Source organism: Nycticebus coucang, chromosome 14 (assembly GCF_027406575.1).
Source record: "Nycticebus coucang isolate mNycCou1 chromosome 14, mNycCou1.pri, whole genome shotgun sequence".
Classification (NCBI taxonomy): Eukaryota; Metazoa; Chordata; class Mammalia; order Primates; family Lorisidae; genus Nycticebus; species Nycticebus coucang.
This window is the reverse complement of record NC_069793.1, coordinates 33,235,360-33,252,117: the sequence shown is the minus strand read 5'-3', so window position 1 is coordinate 33,252,117 and position 16,758 is coordinate 33,235,360. Positions and strand designations below refer to the sequence as shown.

Genomic DNA, 16,758 nt, shown 5'->3' with positions numbered 1-16,758 from the left:
AGTGCAGCTAAAAACATCTATCAAAGCAGACTGGGCTGACTTTAAATGCATGACCAACTTCAACAGGCCCTAAAGCTACATGGCAATCCTACTTTTCACCCTTTCACTTTTCTAGATAACACTTTCACACTTTCTCTTTAGGAAAAAAAAAAAAAAAAATCAAACCTCCAGTATATCTTCTTCAATCTTCATGATCAGCTTATGACCTTTCACTGAGAGTAAAAGTAACCAGCACAGATATATACCACTATAATTACCCACTTGCTATGGTTTGACTAGGGGTACAGATAATTTTGGTTTAGGGATCACTTTTATAGTGCTTACGTAAAACTTCTAGGGAAGTTCCGGACAGGGGCAATGAAGGAGCTCATGGAATTTCACCCCAAAATATGACTTCTTGTTATAAACAGCATTTGAATTAAAGGCCCTCACAGATCAACAGGTGTTAGAAGGGGATTTTCTTCTATCATATAAACAAGATAGACCTGTCAAGAAGAACAGTTGTCTTTCTGTCCTCTCTCTATTATCTCAATATCTATTTCAGGAAAAAAAGATTAAGAATGCAAGCAGACCTGGTCCACCCCATTTTAAAAATAATACCTGCCTCTCAGGTTAATTTAATTTCCAAAGAGAATTATTTACAAGTTAGTCTATTTCCCCCACCCATTCATTCTCCCAAGTATATATTCATCCTCCCTAGTAATCGTTTTTTGCCTCTCAACAGAATTATCTGTATTCCTCATCTCCTCCTCCCCTCTAAAATGGGGGTATATAAAGTTTTGGACCCCATTGGGATATTAGGTAATCTGTGATTCTTCTGAAGTGCATGGTAAATAAATTTGCAATCTCTTTCTCTTATTAATGTGCCTTACTGTGAGTTGATCTTTCAGTGAAACTTCTAGGGGCAAAGGAGAAGCTTTCCCTTCTCCTCTAGACAGTTGCCTTTTTAAAAAAAGAAGTAAAAAAAAAGTCTACTTTAAAATACTGATTGAAAGTATAATGCAGTGTTTTTCAACCTTTTTTATCTCAATGGCATACTTGAACCTATAGTCAAACTTCTGTAACGTACTTAAATTATGTTGATCAGGGCGGCGCCTGTGGCTCAGTCGGTAGGGCGCCGGCCCCATATACCGAGGGTGGCGGGTTCAAGCCCGGCCCCGGCCGAACTGCAACCGAAAAAATAGCCGGGCGTTGTGGCGGGCGCCTGTAGTCCCAGCTGCTCGGGAGGCTGAGGCAGAAGAATTGCCTAAGCCCAGGAGTTGGAGGTTGCTGTGAGCTGTATGATGCCATAGCACTCTACCAAGGGCCATAAAGTGAGACTCTGTCTCTAAAAAAAAAACAAATTGATCAAAAAAAAAAAAAAGTAAAACAAAGAATATGCTTATTGTGCTTTGAACTTCTTTCAAAATAATTTGATTAATGATCTTTAAAATTTTTTTTTTTTTTGTAGAGACAGAGTCTCACTTTATGGCCCTCAGTAGAGTGCCGTGGCCTCACACAGCTCACAGCAACCTCCAACTCCTGGGCTTAAGCGATTCTCTTGCCTCAGCCTCCCGAGTAGCTGGGACTACAGGCGCCCGCCACAACGCCCAGCTATTTTTTGGTTGCAGTTTAGCCGGGGCGGGGTTTGAACCCACCACCCTCGGTATATGGGGCCAGTGCCTTACCTACTGAGCCACAGGCACCGCCCCAAAGATCTTTAAAATTTTAAACAGCACACCTAAGATCCTCTCATGGCACATCATTGTGCCATGGCACACCAGTTGAAAATCACTGGTATAATGTAGTAAGTACCTGAACCAATAATATAGTAATTTACTATCAAGTATTATACAAGATGGACATAAAGTTTGTGTGCAATTTAAATAGTAAACTGTTGCACTTTATGTCCACCCTGTATATTGTACATAATTTTATTGCTATACTTTTATATGATTTGTAGGGCAACAGTTTGCTTAAACCAGCATTACCACAAACACATGGGTAATATGTTGTAGTACAATGTTTTGAAGGCTGTGACATCATTAGGTGATAGGAATGTTTTCAGCTGCATTATAATCTTAAAGGATCATCATCATATGTAGTTTGTTGTTGACTAAAATGTTATTATGTGACTTATAAATGAATTCTGTATTGAAGACATATCTGTATTCCCATATTTATTGCTACATTATTCATCGTAGCCAAGACATGGAATCAACCTAAGTGTTCAGCAGATAAATGGTTGAGAAAACGTGATGTATTCAATACACAGTGAAATATTATTTAGCCTTCAAAAAAAGGAAATCCTGTCATTTGTGACAAGGTGGATGAAACTAAAGGGCATTATGTTAAGTGAAATGAGACAAGCACAAAAAAGATAAATACTACATGATCCCATTATTATTTGAAATAATATTTGAGGTAGAATTAATTATTAATTGTGGATTAGAGCACACTGCATATATATTTTTGTTTGTTTGTTTTGGTCGGGTTATTTTTTATTTTTTTTTCTTATTTCTTTCTTTTGTTTGTTTCCATTTTTTTTTTTTTTTTATTGTTGGGGATTCATTGAGGGTACAATAAGCCAGATTACACTGATTGCATTTGTTAGGTAAAGTCCCTCTTGCAATCATGTCTTGCAATCATGTCTTGCCCCCTCCTGCAATCATATCTTGTTACACACACCAAGGCCCCACCCCTCTCCCTTCTTCCCTCTCTGTGCTTTTCCTCCCCCCCCCCCATGACCTTAATTGTCATTATTTGTCCTCAGATCAAAATTGAGTACATAGGATTCATGCTTCTCCATTCTTGTGATGCTTTACTAAGAATAATGTCTTCCACTTCCAGGTTAATACGAAGGATGTAAAGTCTCCATTTCTTTTAATAGCTGAATAGTGTTCCATGGTATACATGTACCACAGCTTGTTAATCCATTCCTGGGTTGGTGGGCATTTAGGCTGTTTCCACATTTTGGTGATTGTAAATTGAGCTGCAATAAAACAGTCTAGTACAAGTGTCCTTATGATAAAAGGATTTTTTTCCTTCTGGGTGATGCCCAGTAATGGGATTGCAGGATCAAACGGGAGGTCTAACTTGAGTGCTTTGAGGTTTCTCCATACTTCCTTCCGGAAAGGTTGTACTAGTTTGCAGTCCCACCAGCAGTGTAAAAGTGTTCCCTTCTCTCCACATGCACTCCAGCATCTTCAGTTTTGAGATTTTGTGATGTGGGCCATTCTCACTGGGGTTAGATGGTATCTCAGGGTGATTTTGATTTGCATTTCTCTAATAGATAGGGATGATGAACATTTTTTCATATGTTTGTTTCCTATTTGTCTGTCTTCTTTAGAACATTCTCTTTAGAAGATTCTTTTTAGAACATTCTCTTTAGAGCATTCTCTAAAGAAGATAGAGAATGTCTCTTGCCCATTGATATATGGGATTGTTGGCTTTTCTCATGTGGATTAATTTGAGTTTTCTATAGATCCTAGTTATCAAGCTTTTGCCTGATTCAAAATATGCAAATATCCTTTCCCATTGTGTAGGTTGTCTCTTTGCTTTGGTTGTCTCCTTGGCTGTACAGAAGCTTTTCAGTTTCATGAAGTCCCCATTTGTTTATTTTTGTTGTTGTTGCAATTGCCATGGCAGTCTTCTTCATGAAGTCTTTCCCCAGATCAATATCTTCCAGTGTTTTTCCTGTGATTTCTTTGAGGATTTTTATTGTTTCATGCCTTAAATTTAAGTTGTTTATCCATCTTGAATCAATTTTTGTGAGCGGGGAAAGGTGTGGGTCCAGTTTCAGTCTTTTACATGTAGATATCCAGTTCTCCCAACACCATTTATTGAATAGGGAGTCTTTCCCCCAAGGTATGTTCTTGTTTGGTTTATCGAAGATTAGGTGGTTGTAAGATGTTAGTTTCATTTCTTGGTTTTCAATTCGATTCCAAGTGTCTATGTCTCTATTTTTGTGCCAGTACCATGCTGTCTTGACCACTATGGCTTTGTTGTACAGACTAAAATCTGGTATGCTGATGCCCCCAGCTTTATTTTTATTACTACGAACTGCCTTAGCTATATGGGTTTTTTTCTGGTTCCATACAAAATGCAAAGTCATTTTTTCCAAATCTTGAAAGTACGGTGTTGGTATTTTGATAGGAATGGCATTGAATAGGTAGATTTCTTTGGAAGGTATAGACATTTTAAAAATCTTGATTCTGCCCATCCATGAGCATGGTATGTTCTTCCATTTGTTAAAATCCTCTGCTATTCTGCTGGCGTGGATGTGGAGAGAAGGGAACACTTTTACACTGTGGTGGGACTGCAAACTAGTACAACCTTTTCGTAAGGAAGTATGGAGAAACCTCAAAGCACTCAAGCTAGACCTCCTGTTTGATCCTGCAATCCCATTACTGGGCATCTACCCAGAAGGAAAAAAATCCTTTTATCATAAGGACACTTGTACTAAACTGTTTATTGCAGCTCAATTTACAATCGCCAAAATGTGGAAACAGCCTAAATGCCCACCAACCCAGGAATGGATTAACAAGCTGTAGTATATGTATACCATGGAATACTATTCAGCTATTAAAAAAAAATGGAGACTTTACATCCTTCGTATTAACCTGGATGGAAGTGGAAGACATTATTCTTAGTAAAGCATCACAAGAATGGAGAAGCATGAATCCTATGTACTCAATTTTGATATGAGGACAGTTAATGACAATTAAGGTCATGGGGGGGGAGGAAAAGCAGAAAGAGGGATGGAGGGAGGGGGGTGGGGCCTTGGTGTGTGTCACACTTTATGGGGGCAAGACATGATTGCAAGAGGGACTTTACCTAACAATTGCAGTCAGTGTAACCTGGCTTATTGTACCCTCAATGAATCCCCAACAATAAAAATAAATAAAAAAAAAACGAAAATGAAAAAAAAAAATCCTCTGCTATTTCCTTTCTGAGGATTTCATAATTTTCTTTATAGAGGTCCTTCACCTCCTTCATTAGATATATTCCTAGGTATTTCATTTTCTTTGAAACTATGCTGATGGGAGTTGTGTCCTTAATTAGCTTGTCATCTTGACTGTTATTGGTGTATACAAAGGCTACTGACTTGTGGACATTGATTTTCCAACCTAAAACATTACTGTATTTTTTGATGACTTCTAGGAGTCTTCTGCTTGAGTCTTTGGGATTCTCTAAGTATAAGATCATCTCATCAGCAAAGAGGGAGAGTTTGACCTCCTCTGCTCCCATTCGGATTCCCTTTATTTCCTTGTCTTGCCTAATTGTATTGGCTAGAACTTCCAGCACTATGTTGAATAGTAAAGGTGACAGAGGACAACCTTGTCTGGTTCCAGTTCTAAGAGGAAAAGCTTTCAGTTTTACTCCATTCAGTAAAATATTGGCTGTGGGTTTGTCATAGATAGCTTCAATCAGTTTTAGAAATGTGCCACCTATGCCTATACTCTTCAGTGTTCTAATTAGAAAAGGATGCTGGATTTTATCAAATGCTTTTTCTGCATCTATTGAGAGGATCATACGATCTTTATTTTTGCCTCTGTTAATATAGTGGATAACATTTATGGACTTGTGTATGTTAAACCAGCCTTGCATCCCTGGGATGAAACCTACTTGATCATGATGTATGACTTTTTTGATGATAAGCTGTAATCTTGGCTAGGATTTTCTTGAGAATTTTTCTATCTATATTCATGAGTGAGATTGGTCTGAAATTCTCCTTTTTGATTGGGTCTTTTCCTGGTTTTGGTATTAGGGTGATGTTTGCTTCATAGAATGTGTTGGGGAAGATTCCTTCTTCCTCGATTTTTTGGAATAATTTCTGCAATACAGGAATAAGCTCTTCCTTGAAGGTTTGATAGAATTCTGGAGTGAAGCCATCTGGACCAGGGCATTTTTTGTTGGAAGCTTTTTTATTGTTTCTTTGATCTCAGTGCTTGAAATTGGTCTGTTCAGGAGCTCTATTTCTTCCTGGCTAAGTCTAGGGAGAGGGTGTGATTCCAAATATTGATCCATTTCCTTCACATTGTCAAATTTCCGGGCATAGAGTTTCTGGTAGTATTCAGAGATGATCTCTTGTATCTCTGTGGGATCAGTTGTTATTTCCCCTTTATCATTTCTGATTGAGGTTACTAGAGATTTTACTTTTCTATTTCTCGTTAGTCTGGCCAATGATTTATCTATTTTATTTATTTTTTCAAAAAACCAACTCCTTGTTTCATTAATTTTCTGAATGATTCTTTTGTTTTCAATTTCATTGATCTCTGATTTGATTTTGGAGGTTTCTTTTCTTCTACTGACATTAGGCTTAGATTGTTCTTCTTTTTCCAACTCCATAAGATGGCTTGTGAGTTTGTTGATGCGCTCTCTTTCTGTTTTTTGAATGTAGGCATCTAAAGCGATGAATTTTCCTCTCAAAACTGCTTTTGCAGTATCCCACAGGTTTTGGTAGCTTGTGTCTTCATTGTTGTTATGCTCAAGGAACTTAATGATTTCCTGTTTTATTTCTTCCTGCACCCATCTGTTATTCAACAAGAGATTGTTTAATTTCCATGTCTTTGTGTGGGGTCGAACGTTTTTGTTAGAGTTGAGTTCCACCCTTAGTGCCTTATGGTCTGAGAAGATACAAGGTAAAATTTCAGTTCTTTTGATTCTGTTGATATTTGTTTTGTGTCCCAGGATATGATCAATTTTGGAGAATGTTCCATGGGGTGATGAGAAGAATGTATATTCTTTATCTCTGGGATGGAGTGTTCTATATGCATCTATCAAGCACAGTTGTTCTAGGGTCTCGTTTAAATCTCTTATATCTTTGTTTAATTTCTGTTTAGAGGATCTGTCCAGCTCTGTAAAAGGAGTGTTAAAGTCCCCTGTTATGGTATTATCGGATATCATATTGCTCAGACTGAGTAAGGTCTGTTTCAAGAATCTGGGAGCATTTAAATTGGGTGCATAAATATTTAGAATTGAAACGTCTTCTTTGTATTTTTCCCTTGACCAATATGAAGTGACCATCTTTCTCTTTTTTTGACTTTAGTTGCTTTAAATCCACATGTATCTGAAAATAAGATTGCAACTCCTCTTTTCTTCTGAATTCCATTTGTCTGAAAAATTGTCTTCCAACCCTTAACTCGGAGCTTTAATTTGTCTTTTGAAGCCAGGTGTGTTTCTTGCAGACAGCAAATGGATGGCTTGTGTTTTTTAATCCAGTCAGCCAATCTATGTCTCTTCAGTGGGGAATTCAAGCCATTAACATTTATTGAGATAATTGATAAGTGTGGTAATGTTCTATTCATCTTATTTTGAGAGTCCGTTGCTTAATTTTATCTTTTGCATCAGTGTGGAGGTTAGGTTCTGTCCTTTGATTTCTGAGTTTTTACTTTGCCGCTGATCCATTGTGATGGTCAGTGTGTAGAACAGGTTGAAATATTTCCTGTAGAGGTGGTCTTGTTGTGGCGAATTTCCTCAATGTTTGTATATCCGTAAATGATTTGATTTCTCCGTCAATTTTAAAGCTTAGCTTAGCAGGGTACAGAATTCTGGGCTGGAAATTGTTCTGTTTAAGTAGATTAAAGGTAGATGACCATTGTCTTCTTGCTCGGAAAGTTTCATTAGAGAAGTCTGCAGTCACTCTGATGGATTTGCCCCTGTAGGTCAACTGACGCTTACTTCTGGCACTTCGCAGAATCTTTTCTTTTGTCTTGACTTTGGACTGGTTCATCACAATGTGTCTTGTAGAAGCTCCGTTAGAGTTGAGGCGACCTGGGGTCCAATATCCCTCTAAAAGCAGTGTGTCAAAATCTTTGGTGATATTTGCAATATTTTCTTTGATAATATTCTCTAGTATGGCTTCCATTCCTCTGGGGCATTCTTCTTCCCCTTCTGGGATTCCTATAACTCGTATGTTGGAACACTTCATAAGGTCCCATAATTCTGACAGTGAACGTTCTGCTTTCTCTCTCTTCTTTTTTGCCTCTTTTACTATCTGAGTTATCTCAAGGACTTTGTCTTCTACCTCTGAAATTCTTTCTTCTGCATGGTCTAACCTGTTGCTGATACTTTCCATTGCATCTTTAAGTTCCCTAATTGACTGCTTCAGTTTCTTCAGCTCACTATATCCTTTCTATATTCTTCATATCGTTCCTCTCTTATTTGATCTTGTTTTTGGATTTCCTCTTGGTTATTTTCCACTTTATTTTCCTTCATTGTTTCCATTATTTCCTTCATTGTTTTCATCATGTGTATTCTAAATTCTCTTTCTGTCATTCCTAACATTTCTTTGTTGGTGGAATCCTCTGCAGTAGCTACCTCATAGTCCCTTGGCGGGGTTGTTCTGGACTGGTTCTTCATGTTGCCTGGAGTTTTCTGCTGATTCTTCCTCATGAGTGATTTCTTTTATCTGTTTCCTTGCCCTAATTTTCCTTTCACTTCCTCTTGCTCTTTAAGTTCCCATGCCTGTGGAAGTTTTGAAGGTCAGAAGTGTAACACTGGTTTCATAGGATAAAATCAAGGTGCCTGCTGGGCTGTAATCCTTTCTGGAGGTTCTAGGGGAGGATCTGTTTCTTTGCTTGGTTTCAAAGCCAGCAACATCCCATCTCCGGGACTTTTCTTCTCAAGTCACATCTGATTCTTAGAGTCCACACTGTATATGTTCTTGAGATACCCTCCTTTAGCCTATAGTGACATTCATTAAATGGTTGGCTAGAATTCATTTCATAATCTGGAAGCTTGGAGCAGATTTTACCCTTTGTGCAAAACTAATCAACCCAGATGGATATTGAATGTACTGCGTTCAGCAACTCTACTATCTTCTATAAGTTGAGCTATCCAGGACAAATGTGTGATAAGATATGAAATCATCAAAAAATTGCCTTTGCAGAATATTTTTTGTAGACACATTTCCTCACGCATAGGAGTGGAAAATGTTTCTATGTAATCTACAGAATTTTCATTGAAAATGGAGAAATAACTATATAAAAAATAACCATACTATCAAATCCTTCATTACCTGGAGACATCTTTGTTTTATACTGGACAGCTTTCTTTTCTTTTGGTTTCTTTGTTTTTGTAAGGTATATACTTTTAGGTTAACCATAGCTATTTTATAACATGTTTACAAAGACATGCCTATGTTTTTGCTGCACCTGCCATTGATTTTGCACATTATTCAGTCTGCTACATTTCCTAACTTTTTATATTCTGTACTGTTGCATGCGTACTTCAAATTATATTTCATTCTTTCCTTGCACATTTCTTCTGCTTATGTGATTGTTTTACTTAGGATCACTTCAAGCAAATACGTTTGTTTTTTTAATGTTACCCACAGCTTTTACAGCATTTGGGCTCTTCAGGGTCTGTTGAATAGCTATGCTCCAGAGCCTCATTATTATGGCACTTAATATTGAGCCATAGTGCACAGATTATCCATTATGCAGAATTATAACTTCAGTTAGTATAAAGTAGATTTTCTTCACTCTTACTAAATTTTCATTGAGATATTTCATAGTATTTATAAAATATCTTAAAATAATAACATTAATGCTAGTACTCATTCATATGAGAAATAATTGAGTTTAGGTTATCTTCTTAAACTCATATATTATTATATTTTGACAAAGGAAGTGAATAAACAGCAAATTTAATAGAGATTATACTCACTTGTCTTCTTATGTCTTAAAATAACAAGTTTTAAAATTACTATTGTTCTAGCAGTTTGTTGTAAGAAAATTGAAACTTTGATGGAAAATGAACTCAGATGATTGGAACATTGATTCAGGTGTACTTGGCATCACAGGTCATTAAGTATGTGTTAATTATATGTATGATTCATCTTTTAGGTTGCTTCATTAAATCATTAATTTTCTTGGAGGTAACTAAGCCTGACACAATTAAGTCAGTCTCCACAGATTTGTATCCTCCCATAATGTCACAAACACTGAGCAAGTTAATGTAAAGCATTGTAAGTTACTCCTTGTATGTATTGACTTTATATTTTTAGGTGTATTTAATACTATTTGACAACTTTTATTTTATATTTAAAGTCACAAACCAAGGCTGGGAGGGGGCAGTCAGGGACAAGCGAAAACAAACTGACCTTGACACCCCCCCCCATTGGTATGTAACTGTCATGTACTCTACTAAATGTATACCTTTTAATTATATACTTCATATTTTAGTGTACTTCCTGTATAATGAGCCATTCATATATTTTAACTATTTCTTACCAACAGTTCTTTGACCCATGGTTACATAAAGCTGCTTCAGTTTATCCAGAACATCGTTTATGAGGAAGGATTTGATGGATCCAATCCTCAGGTATTGAATACCTGCAAACCTTTTATAATTACGTATATGTTTATTTCAAATTCTCTGGGGGTGGGAACACAGAAGATCTTAGAAGAATCAACAGTAGACAAACTGTTTTCAAGCACAGATCACAGGCTGCTGTAGATTGTATTTAGAATTTTAGCTGAGTTCTCAGTGAAGACACATAAAGATGTGCACTTGCATTGTTAATATGAATTATTTTTAAATATGTATATGCAGCATCTGGGATTAATAAGTAACTACATTTTGAAAATTACTTTTAAATTTAAAAGCCTGGTACTTTTCTATCTAAATTTTCTATTTCTCTCATTCAGGCCTTAATTTCAAATTACCTTATCAGTAAGAATTATCTTACAATTTTACTCTTATTACATTATGCTTTGAGTTGTTTCATTGAATAAAAGATTCATTTTAATTTGCTATAATAAAATATTTTATAACAACTATTTCTCTGTAACTCTAAGAACTTCCTCCAAGTTCCAACTAATAAAGATGTTCTGGTTAGTTAAACAAAATGAGGAAAATTTTATTTCTAGATAACATGCCTTTCAAAATTCTTCCTCAGTGATTTTAGTTGCTTTTGCTGCTAAACGATTTTCATTATATTTTTATTATTTTAGCAGAAATATTTTCAAACCCCTATTATTTTTATTAAAAAAGACAAGGGCGATGCCCAGGGCTCAAAGGAGTAGGGTGCCGGCCCCATGTGCCGGAGGTGGCAGGTTCAAACCTAGCCCCGACCAAAAAAAAAACTGAGGAAAAAAAAAAAAGACAAGCGAAAGTCTTATTTTCAGTCTTATTAGCACATCTGCTCTTAATTCAAAAATTTTTAAACATCATAAATTTTTTTACTATATTTAATACTTTTCAATGGCAAAATAATTTTCTAACTTATTTTTATTATCAGCTTAATTGCAGGTCAAAAATACTTATGCATATATGTGTTAAAGCACAAGCATTTATTTATAGATTGCTTTCTATATATATCAGTTTTTGTGATGGCCTTTGGTATTTAATATGATTTTATTTGCTCATTGTTGTTCCATTTTGGGGCTATCTAAGATTGAAGGGTACCATGTCTTCCCTTTGGTACCAGTGCCTGTCTGGAGAGGTAAATTGGTCCCTGACAGTCATCTTTCCCCACTTGCTGTGGTAACTATGGAAACAGACATGTCATAACAGTTCCTGTGGTACTGTGTGCAGAGCTGCTGTTCTTGGAGGATAATGACACATCTTCTGAGAGTAATAAATTTTATGGAATCCAAAACAGCAAAGGCAGTAGCAAAAGGGATACGCACATATGCATGTGTATATGCATGCACGTATGCCCACAGGTATGTCCTAGGAATCCTTAATAAGTAACTGAGTATTAAAATGGAATGAAATTATTCTGTCTTAGTTTTTTATTTGGGTATGAAAACATCATTTTTGAGAAATAGTATTTTTTTCCCATGAAAATCGATAGACACCACTGGAGCTGGGTTCGATGTCTGAACCAAATATTCAATAACTATTGACTTTTATAAAGGCTAAAGAGTGTTGAGGTATATATTTATTTGATGGAGGCCAAGAATGTTAAATTTGAAAATTAAAATATGCCAATATGCCAGGAAGTTATTACAAAAAATATACTTCCCATTTTATTGCAACTAAAATATAGTTAATGAAATCATAGCTTCAAGTTATACACTGTACTATTTGCTAAATGACCTAGTCTGTACATCAGACTCAGAAACTTTAGATGATTTCAAGATGCCACAAAAATGCATCAACCAGGCAGCACTCTAAAAACTATTCCTGAGTAAAAATAATGTTCTGACACAGAAATAAATCCTACTTTTTATCTTTTTTAGCACTATATTTTCAAATAAACTGAACTTATTAAAGACAATATAGAAATAGGCCTTAAGGAACAGAATATCAAATACTACCTTATAATTAACTACTTAATGACAATATTAAGACCAAGAATGATAAGTGACAAGTTATTTAAGTGGGGTAGGTATTTAGCATATCAGAAAGTAATTGAGCTTCAAGGTGAGGAATGTATTTACATTTTTAAAAATGAATGTAATTGTAAAAACACAGGCTGGATTACAGATCTCCTGTGGTGTTTGGGACACTTAGTGTGACTATTTATTAGTCACAAATTCGTATTAAATACCAAAACAAATATCTCGCATTAAATTACTGGTAAGGTATATGATTCTCAGTGCTTCATTTCATTCAAATAAGGCAAAAAGAAAAAGAAAACAAAGTAGTAAGTAGTGTACTTATTTGTAAAGATAATTGAAATAAAGCTATTCACAAATTCTGTCAATTTCATTTGTTTTTAAGTTGTGATTTACAAATAGCTAAGAAATATATGCTAAAAATGAAATATGAATGTTGATTTTACTTAGAATACCAGTATCTAAATATTTTAGATATTCTCATAGGAATAAATTTATTGGCCAGCTGACAAAAAACACTTCTCAAATCCTATCATGCCACACAGTATGTCCTGTTCTTACATCGCATTGCAAAAAAACTAAGTGTCCCAAATGCAATCAGTGTCACCTGGTTTCTTGTACCTTCAATGAATCCCCAATAAAAAAAAAACTAAGTGTCTCAAACACCATAGATCTGTAATCCAGCCTGTGTTTTTGCAATTACAATCATTTTTAAAAATGTAAATACCTGCCCCACTTAAATAATGTGTCACTTATCATTCTTGGTCTTAATGTTGTCATTCTTTGTAGATGCATATATCAGTGTATCTATCACAGTCACTAAACTTCTTCAATTCTTCTTATTTTGTGCCTAACAGCATTTGTGTTACCAACTTTTAGCAGGCACTTTTTGACACAGTACTAGGTAATGGTGACTATGGGTTCAAATACCACTGATCTTTAATTTCTGAAATATTGACAGAGGAATCAATATTATGCTGCTCCCCTTACACCTTCATGTTTCATTCAAATTACCTAGGGGTTTTTTGTAAGTTTCTCTCTCCCTTTTGCTAGATTCCTCTTCCTGTTAGGAATCTAACTTAATTACCATGCAATAATTTTAGAGATGGCAAAATGAACCTTAAATTCTTGTCATTTTACTTAAATTCTGAGGTTTTAAGTAATAAAAAGGAACAAGTTATTTCACAAATATCTCACATTAAATCACCGGTAATGTATTTATACATGTATATGCCCTGGGACACCTCAGTGCTTCACTTCATTCAAGTAAGGCAGAAATAAAAAGAAAACAATTTTTATGGACCATCAAGGATCATAACATAGGGTGTCTTAGGTAGCCATCTATCATAACCTTAATACAAATCAGGCAAAAAAAAAATTGGACCAGCTGCCTTAATAGCATCATCATGTTTCAAGTCCTTGGAATCAGGAACTGTTTTTCTAAATTCCTTTTTCTGTAATCTCATACTGAATAGTCTTATCCAGGCCATTATGCCATTTCATACATTTGAAGAATGGCATGGAATCATAGAACAGTGTTCTCTTCTGTCCTTTTAATTTTAGAAGTAAGAAAACTAAGGCCTAAGTAATGTACGTATCTTGCCCAGAATCATATATCTACTTAGTTACATAGTATATAAATTCTAAGTCTCTATCTTATTCATCTTACTAGCTACGTTAAAGTTTCAATATTTTATTTGCTTTCCCTACTTTCTATTGTCAATAAATTCTGTTTGAAAAAGGAATACACAGATTCCACTTTCAATTGTAACATCAGGGAAATACATGTGTGTTCAACAATAACTACTTGGTTAAAATATTTCATTATTGATTTCAGACCAATATTGAGTGATACATTTTAGGATCTTGTTTAATCAGAAATCACATCTGAAGTGGCCCGTATCCCAAATCGTGGCTTTAAGAGACAACATCGTATATATTTCCCATCAGAACTATAATAATGATTTTTCAGTTATTTGCATGTGCCAGTTTGGTTAATGCCTTCCTCTTGCCCAGAAATTTTGCTTGATTGCTTAAGGAACGCATTTATGAAAGTTGTATTCAGTTAGGATAACCCAAACAATAGAATTTGTTGGGTGTCACCCGTGGCTCAGTGAGTAGGGCACTGGCCCGGGCTGCCTGTGGCTCAAAGGAGTGGGGCGCCAGCCCCATATGCTGGAGGTGGCAGGTTCAAGCCTAGCCCCGGCCAAAAACTGCAAAAAAACAAAAAAATAGCCGGGCGTTGTGTCGGGCGCCTGTAGTCCCGGCTACTCGGGAGCCTGAGCTCAGGAGCTGGAGGTTGCTGTGAACACACTCTACCGAGAGTGATAAACTGACCCTCTGTCTCTACCAAAAAAAAAAAAAAAGAAGAAGAAGAATTTGTTATAAACATATATCCTGGTAAACACTTAATGGTAGTCATCCTAGGGTTTCTTTAATGGTTTTTAAATATTTGTTTCCCAAGAAATATCTGTCACTGTTAGTATGACCTTAATGTCAGTAGGCTCAAGATCTAAATTTTATGAAAAATATTGATCTTGAATTATTATTATAACAACAGCTTCAAGAAGAAAACTAGAGGCAAGTGTAAAATGTAAGACCAAAAATTATACATCTGTAAACTTTTCCCCAAAAGATTAGGTACTAGGTATGATAAAATAAAATGAGAAATATTGAGCAATTCATAGTTTGTTGGAAGAGTTACAGAATTTTCCAATACTGAGAATGGGTTTGCAAGCATTCTGTTTAGATTTTCTCTATTATTACTGCAATTTGTTGTATATTATTTTAACTGCCTCAAACATAATTCTTAGAATAGTTACTGTTAAAATTTAGACGTAATTTAAAGTTTTTGGTTTGTGATACTCTTCAGATTGTCCAAAAGTAAAAAAAAAAAAAGTTCTCTTAATTTTTATATTCTTGCGATCTAAAAGATTTCCTTTATATTGTCTTATTACTAATAGTACATTTTTTTTACCTTATCTATTGACATTATCTGCCTAATGTGACATGTATAAGTAAAAATAAGAACTGGCAGATACAAAAGGTGTCCTATTGATTAACAAAACTTTGTATGTTTACCTCCCTCCAACTTTAGAAAAAACAGAAAAACATTTTAAGAATAGGAATTCAGAGTCTTGGCTCACCTTTATGGGGAGATGACATTTTCTGTACGGAAAACTGTGACAACAGTCATAGCCTTACCAAGTTCCTCTATGTTCTCCGAGGTCTTCTGCGAACCTCTCTTTCAGTCTGTATCATCACAATGCCAACCCATTTGATTCAGGTAAGCGCTTTCCAAAACTACTTCGCCTTAACTAGTGGTGAAATGTTATCACAGTGGTTTTAATTTGCATTTCCATGATAACTAATAATGTTGACCATCTTTTCATGTGTTTATTGGCCATTTACAACTTTTCTTTTGTATAAACTTTTTATTGGCCATTTGCAACTTTTCTTTTCCATTTTTTATTGGATAATCTCATTATCAATTTTTTAAATGCCTTGATATTTTAGCCACAACTTTGCAATTATTTTCTTCCAATCTGTGACTTGCCTTTTTTCTCTTTTCATATCATGTCTTTTGAAGAACTAAGGTTTTTAATGTTGATGAAATTTAACTTTTACCAATTTTTTAAGTGGTTAATGGTTTCTCTCCCTTACCTCCCCAATTTTGCCAGTCTTTGGCCTTTGTTTTCTTCTAAATATTTTATAGTTTTTATCTTTTACTAATAAATTAACGTATTCTTATTTGAATTTTTCACACAATTTTAGTTAATCTTCTCACAGCTTTTGGTTTCTTTAATGTTCAGTTTGTATGTTAATATATTTTACATTCACTAGTTCTCTTTTTATTGTTAGCACTGTTTACTAAAATACTTACTGTCTGCCTGAAGCATGTGGTTTCATATAATCTTATGTGTAATACCTTATATATTATAGACTCCATAAAGGCAGAGCGAGGTATTCTTTTCTTTATATGGCTTTAGGGTAATAATATAATACTGAATGTGATTATGAATTCTCAGCACACTACCCAGGTTTTTTCTAAATAGTCAATGAATGTTAATTTAATGAATATGGATTCTTACTTAAAAAATTATTCCTAATACCTAATTGTTGAAACTGCTTGAAACTTTATTATACTAGTTATGTTAATTATATATAGTATATATAGCAAATTTTGACACTATGACTAAAAAGTCTGGCATAAATTAGAACTCCTTGGCCAGTAGAATTTGGACTCCTTGGCCAGCAGAATTTATTTATTTATAATAGTTATGGGAGGATAACTTAGTTTTCTTTTAAAAGCTGTTTACAGATTTTGTCTGTACCTAAATTATTCTTATGAGCTTAAAATTGTATAACTAGCATAAGGAAACTTCTTTCTGTAATTATCTTAGACATTATACATATATTGTTTTCATTGTTGATGTTATTACAAGGTTAATACTTTAATGAAAGCTTGTTTGTATACAGTGAGCTT

The 16,758-nt window shown here is 35.0% G+C and overlaps 1 protein-coding gene across 3 annotated transcripts in view; it reads left to right on the top strand.

Annotated features, from left to right (window-relative positions):
- ELP4 (elongator acetyltransferase complex subunit 4) overlaps positions 1-16,758 on the top strand; it is a 229,989-nt gene that overhangs the window by 70,428 nt on the left and 142,803 nt on the right. For all 3 annotated transcript variants that reach the window (XM_053562866.1, XM_053562863.1, XM_053562864.1), the window contains exons 6-7: positions 10,224-10,308; positions 15,370-15,558. In XM_053562866.1, the coding sequence (XP_053418841.1) occupies positions 10,224-10,308; positions 15,370-15,558 (274 nt within the window). The remainder of the gene's footprint in view (positions 1-10,223; positions 10,309-15,369; positions 15,559-16,758) is intronic.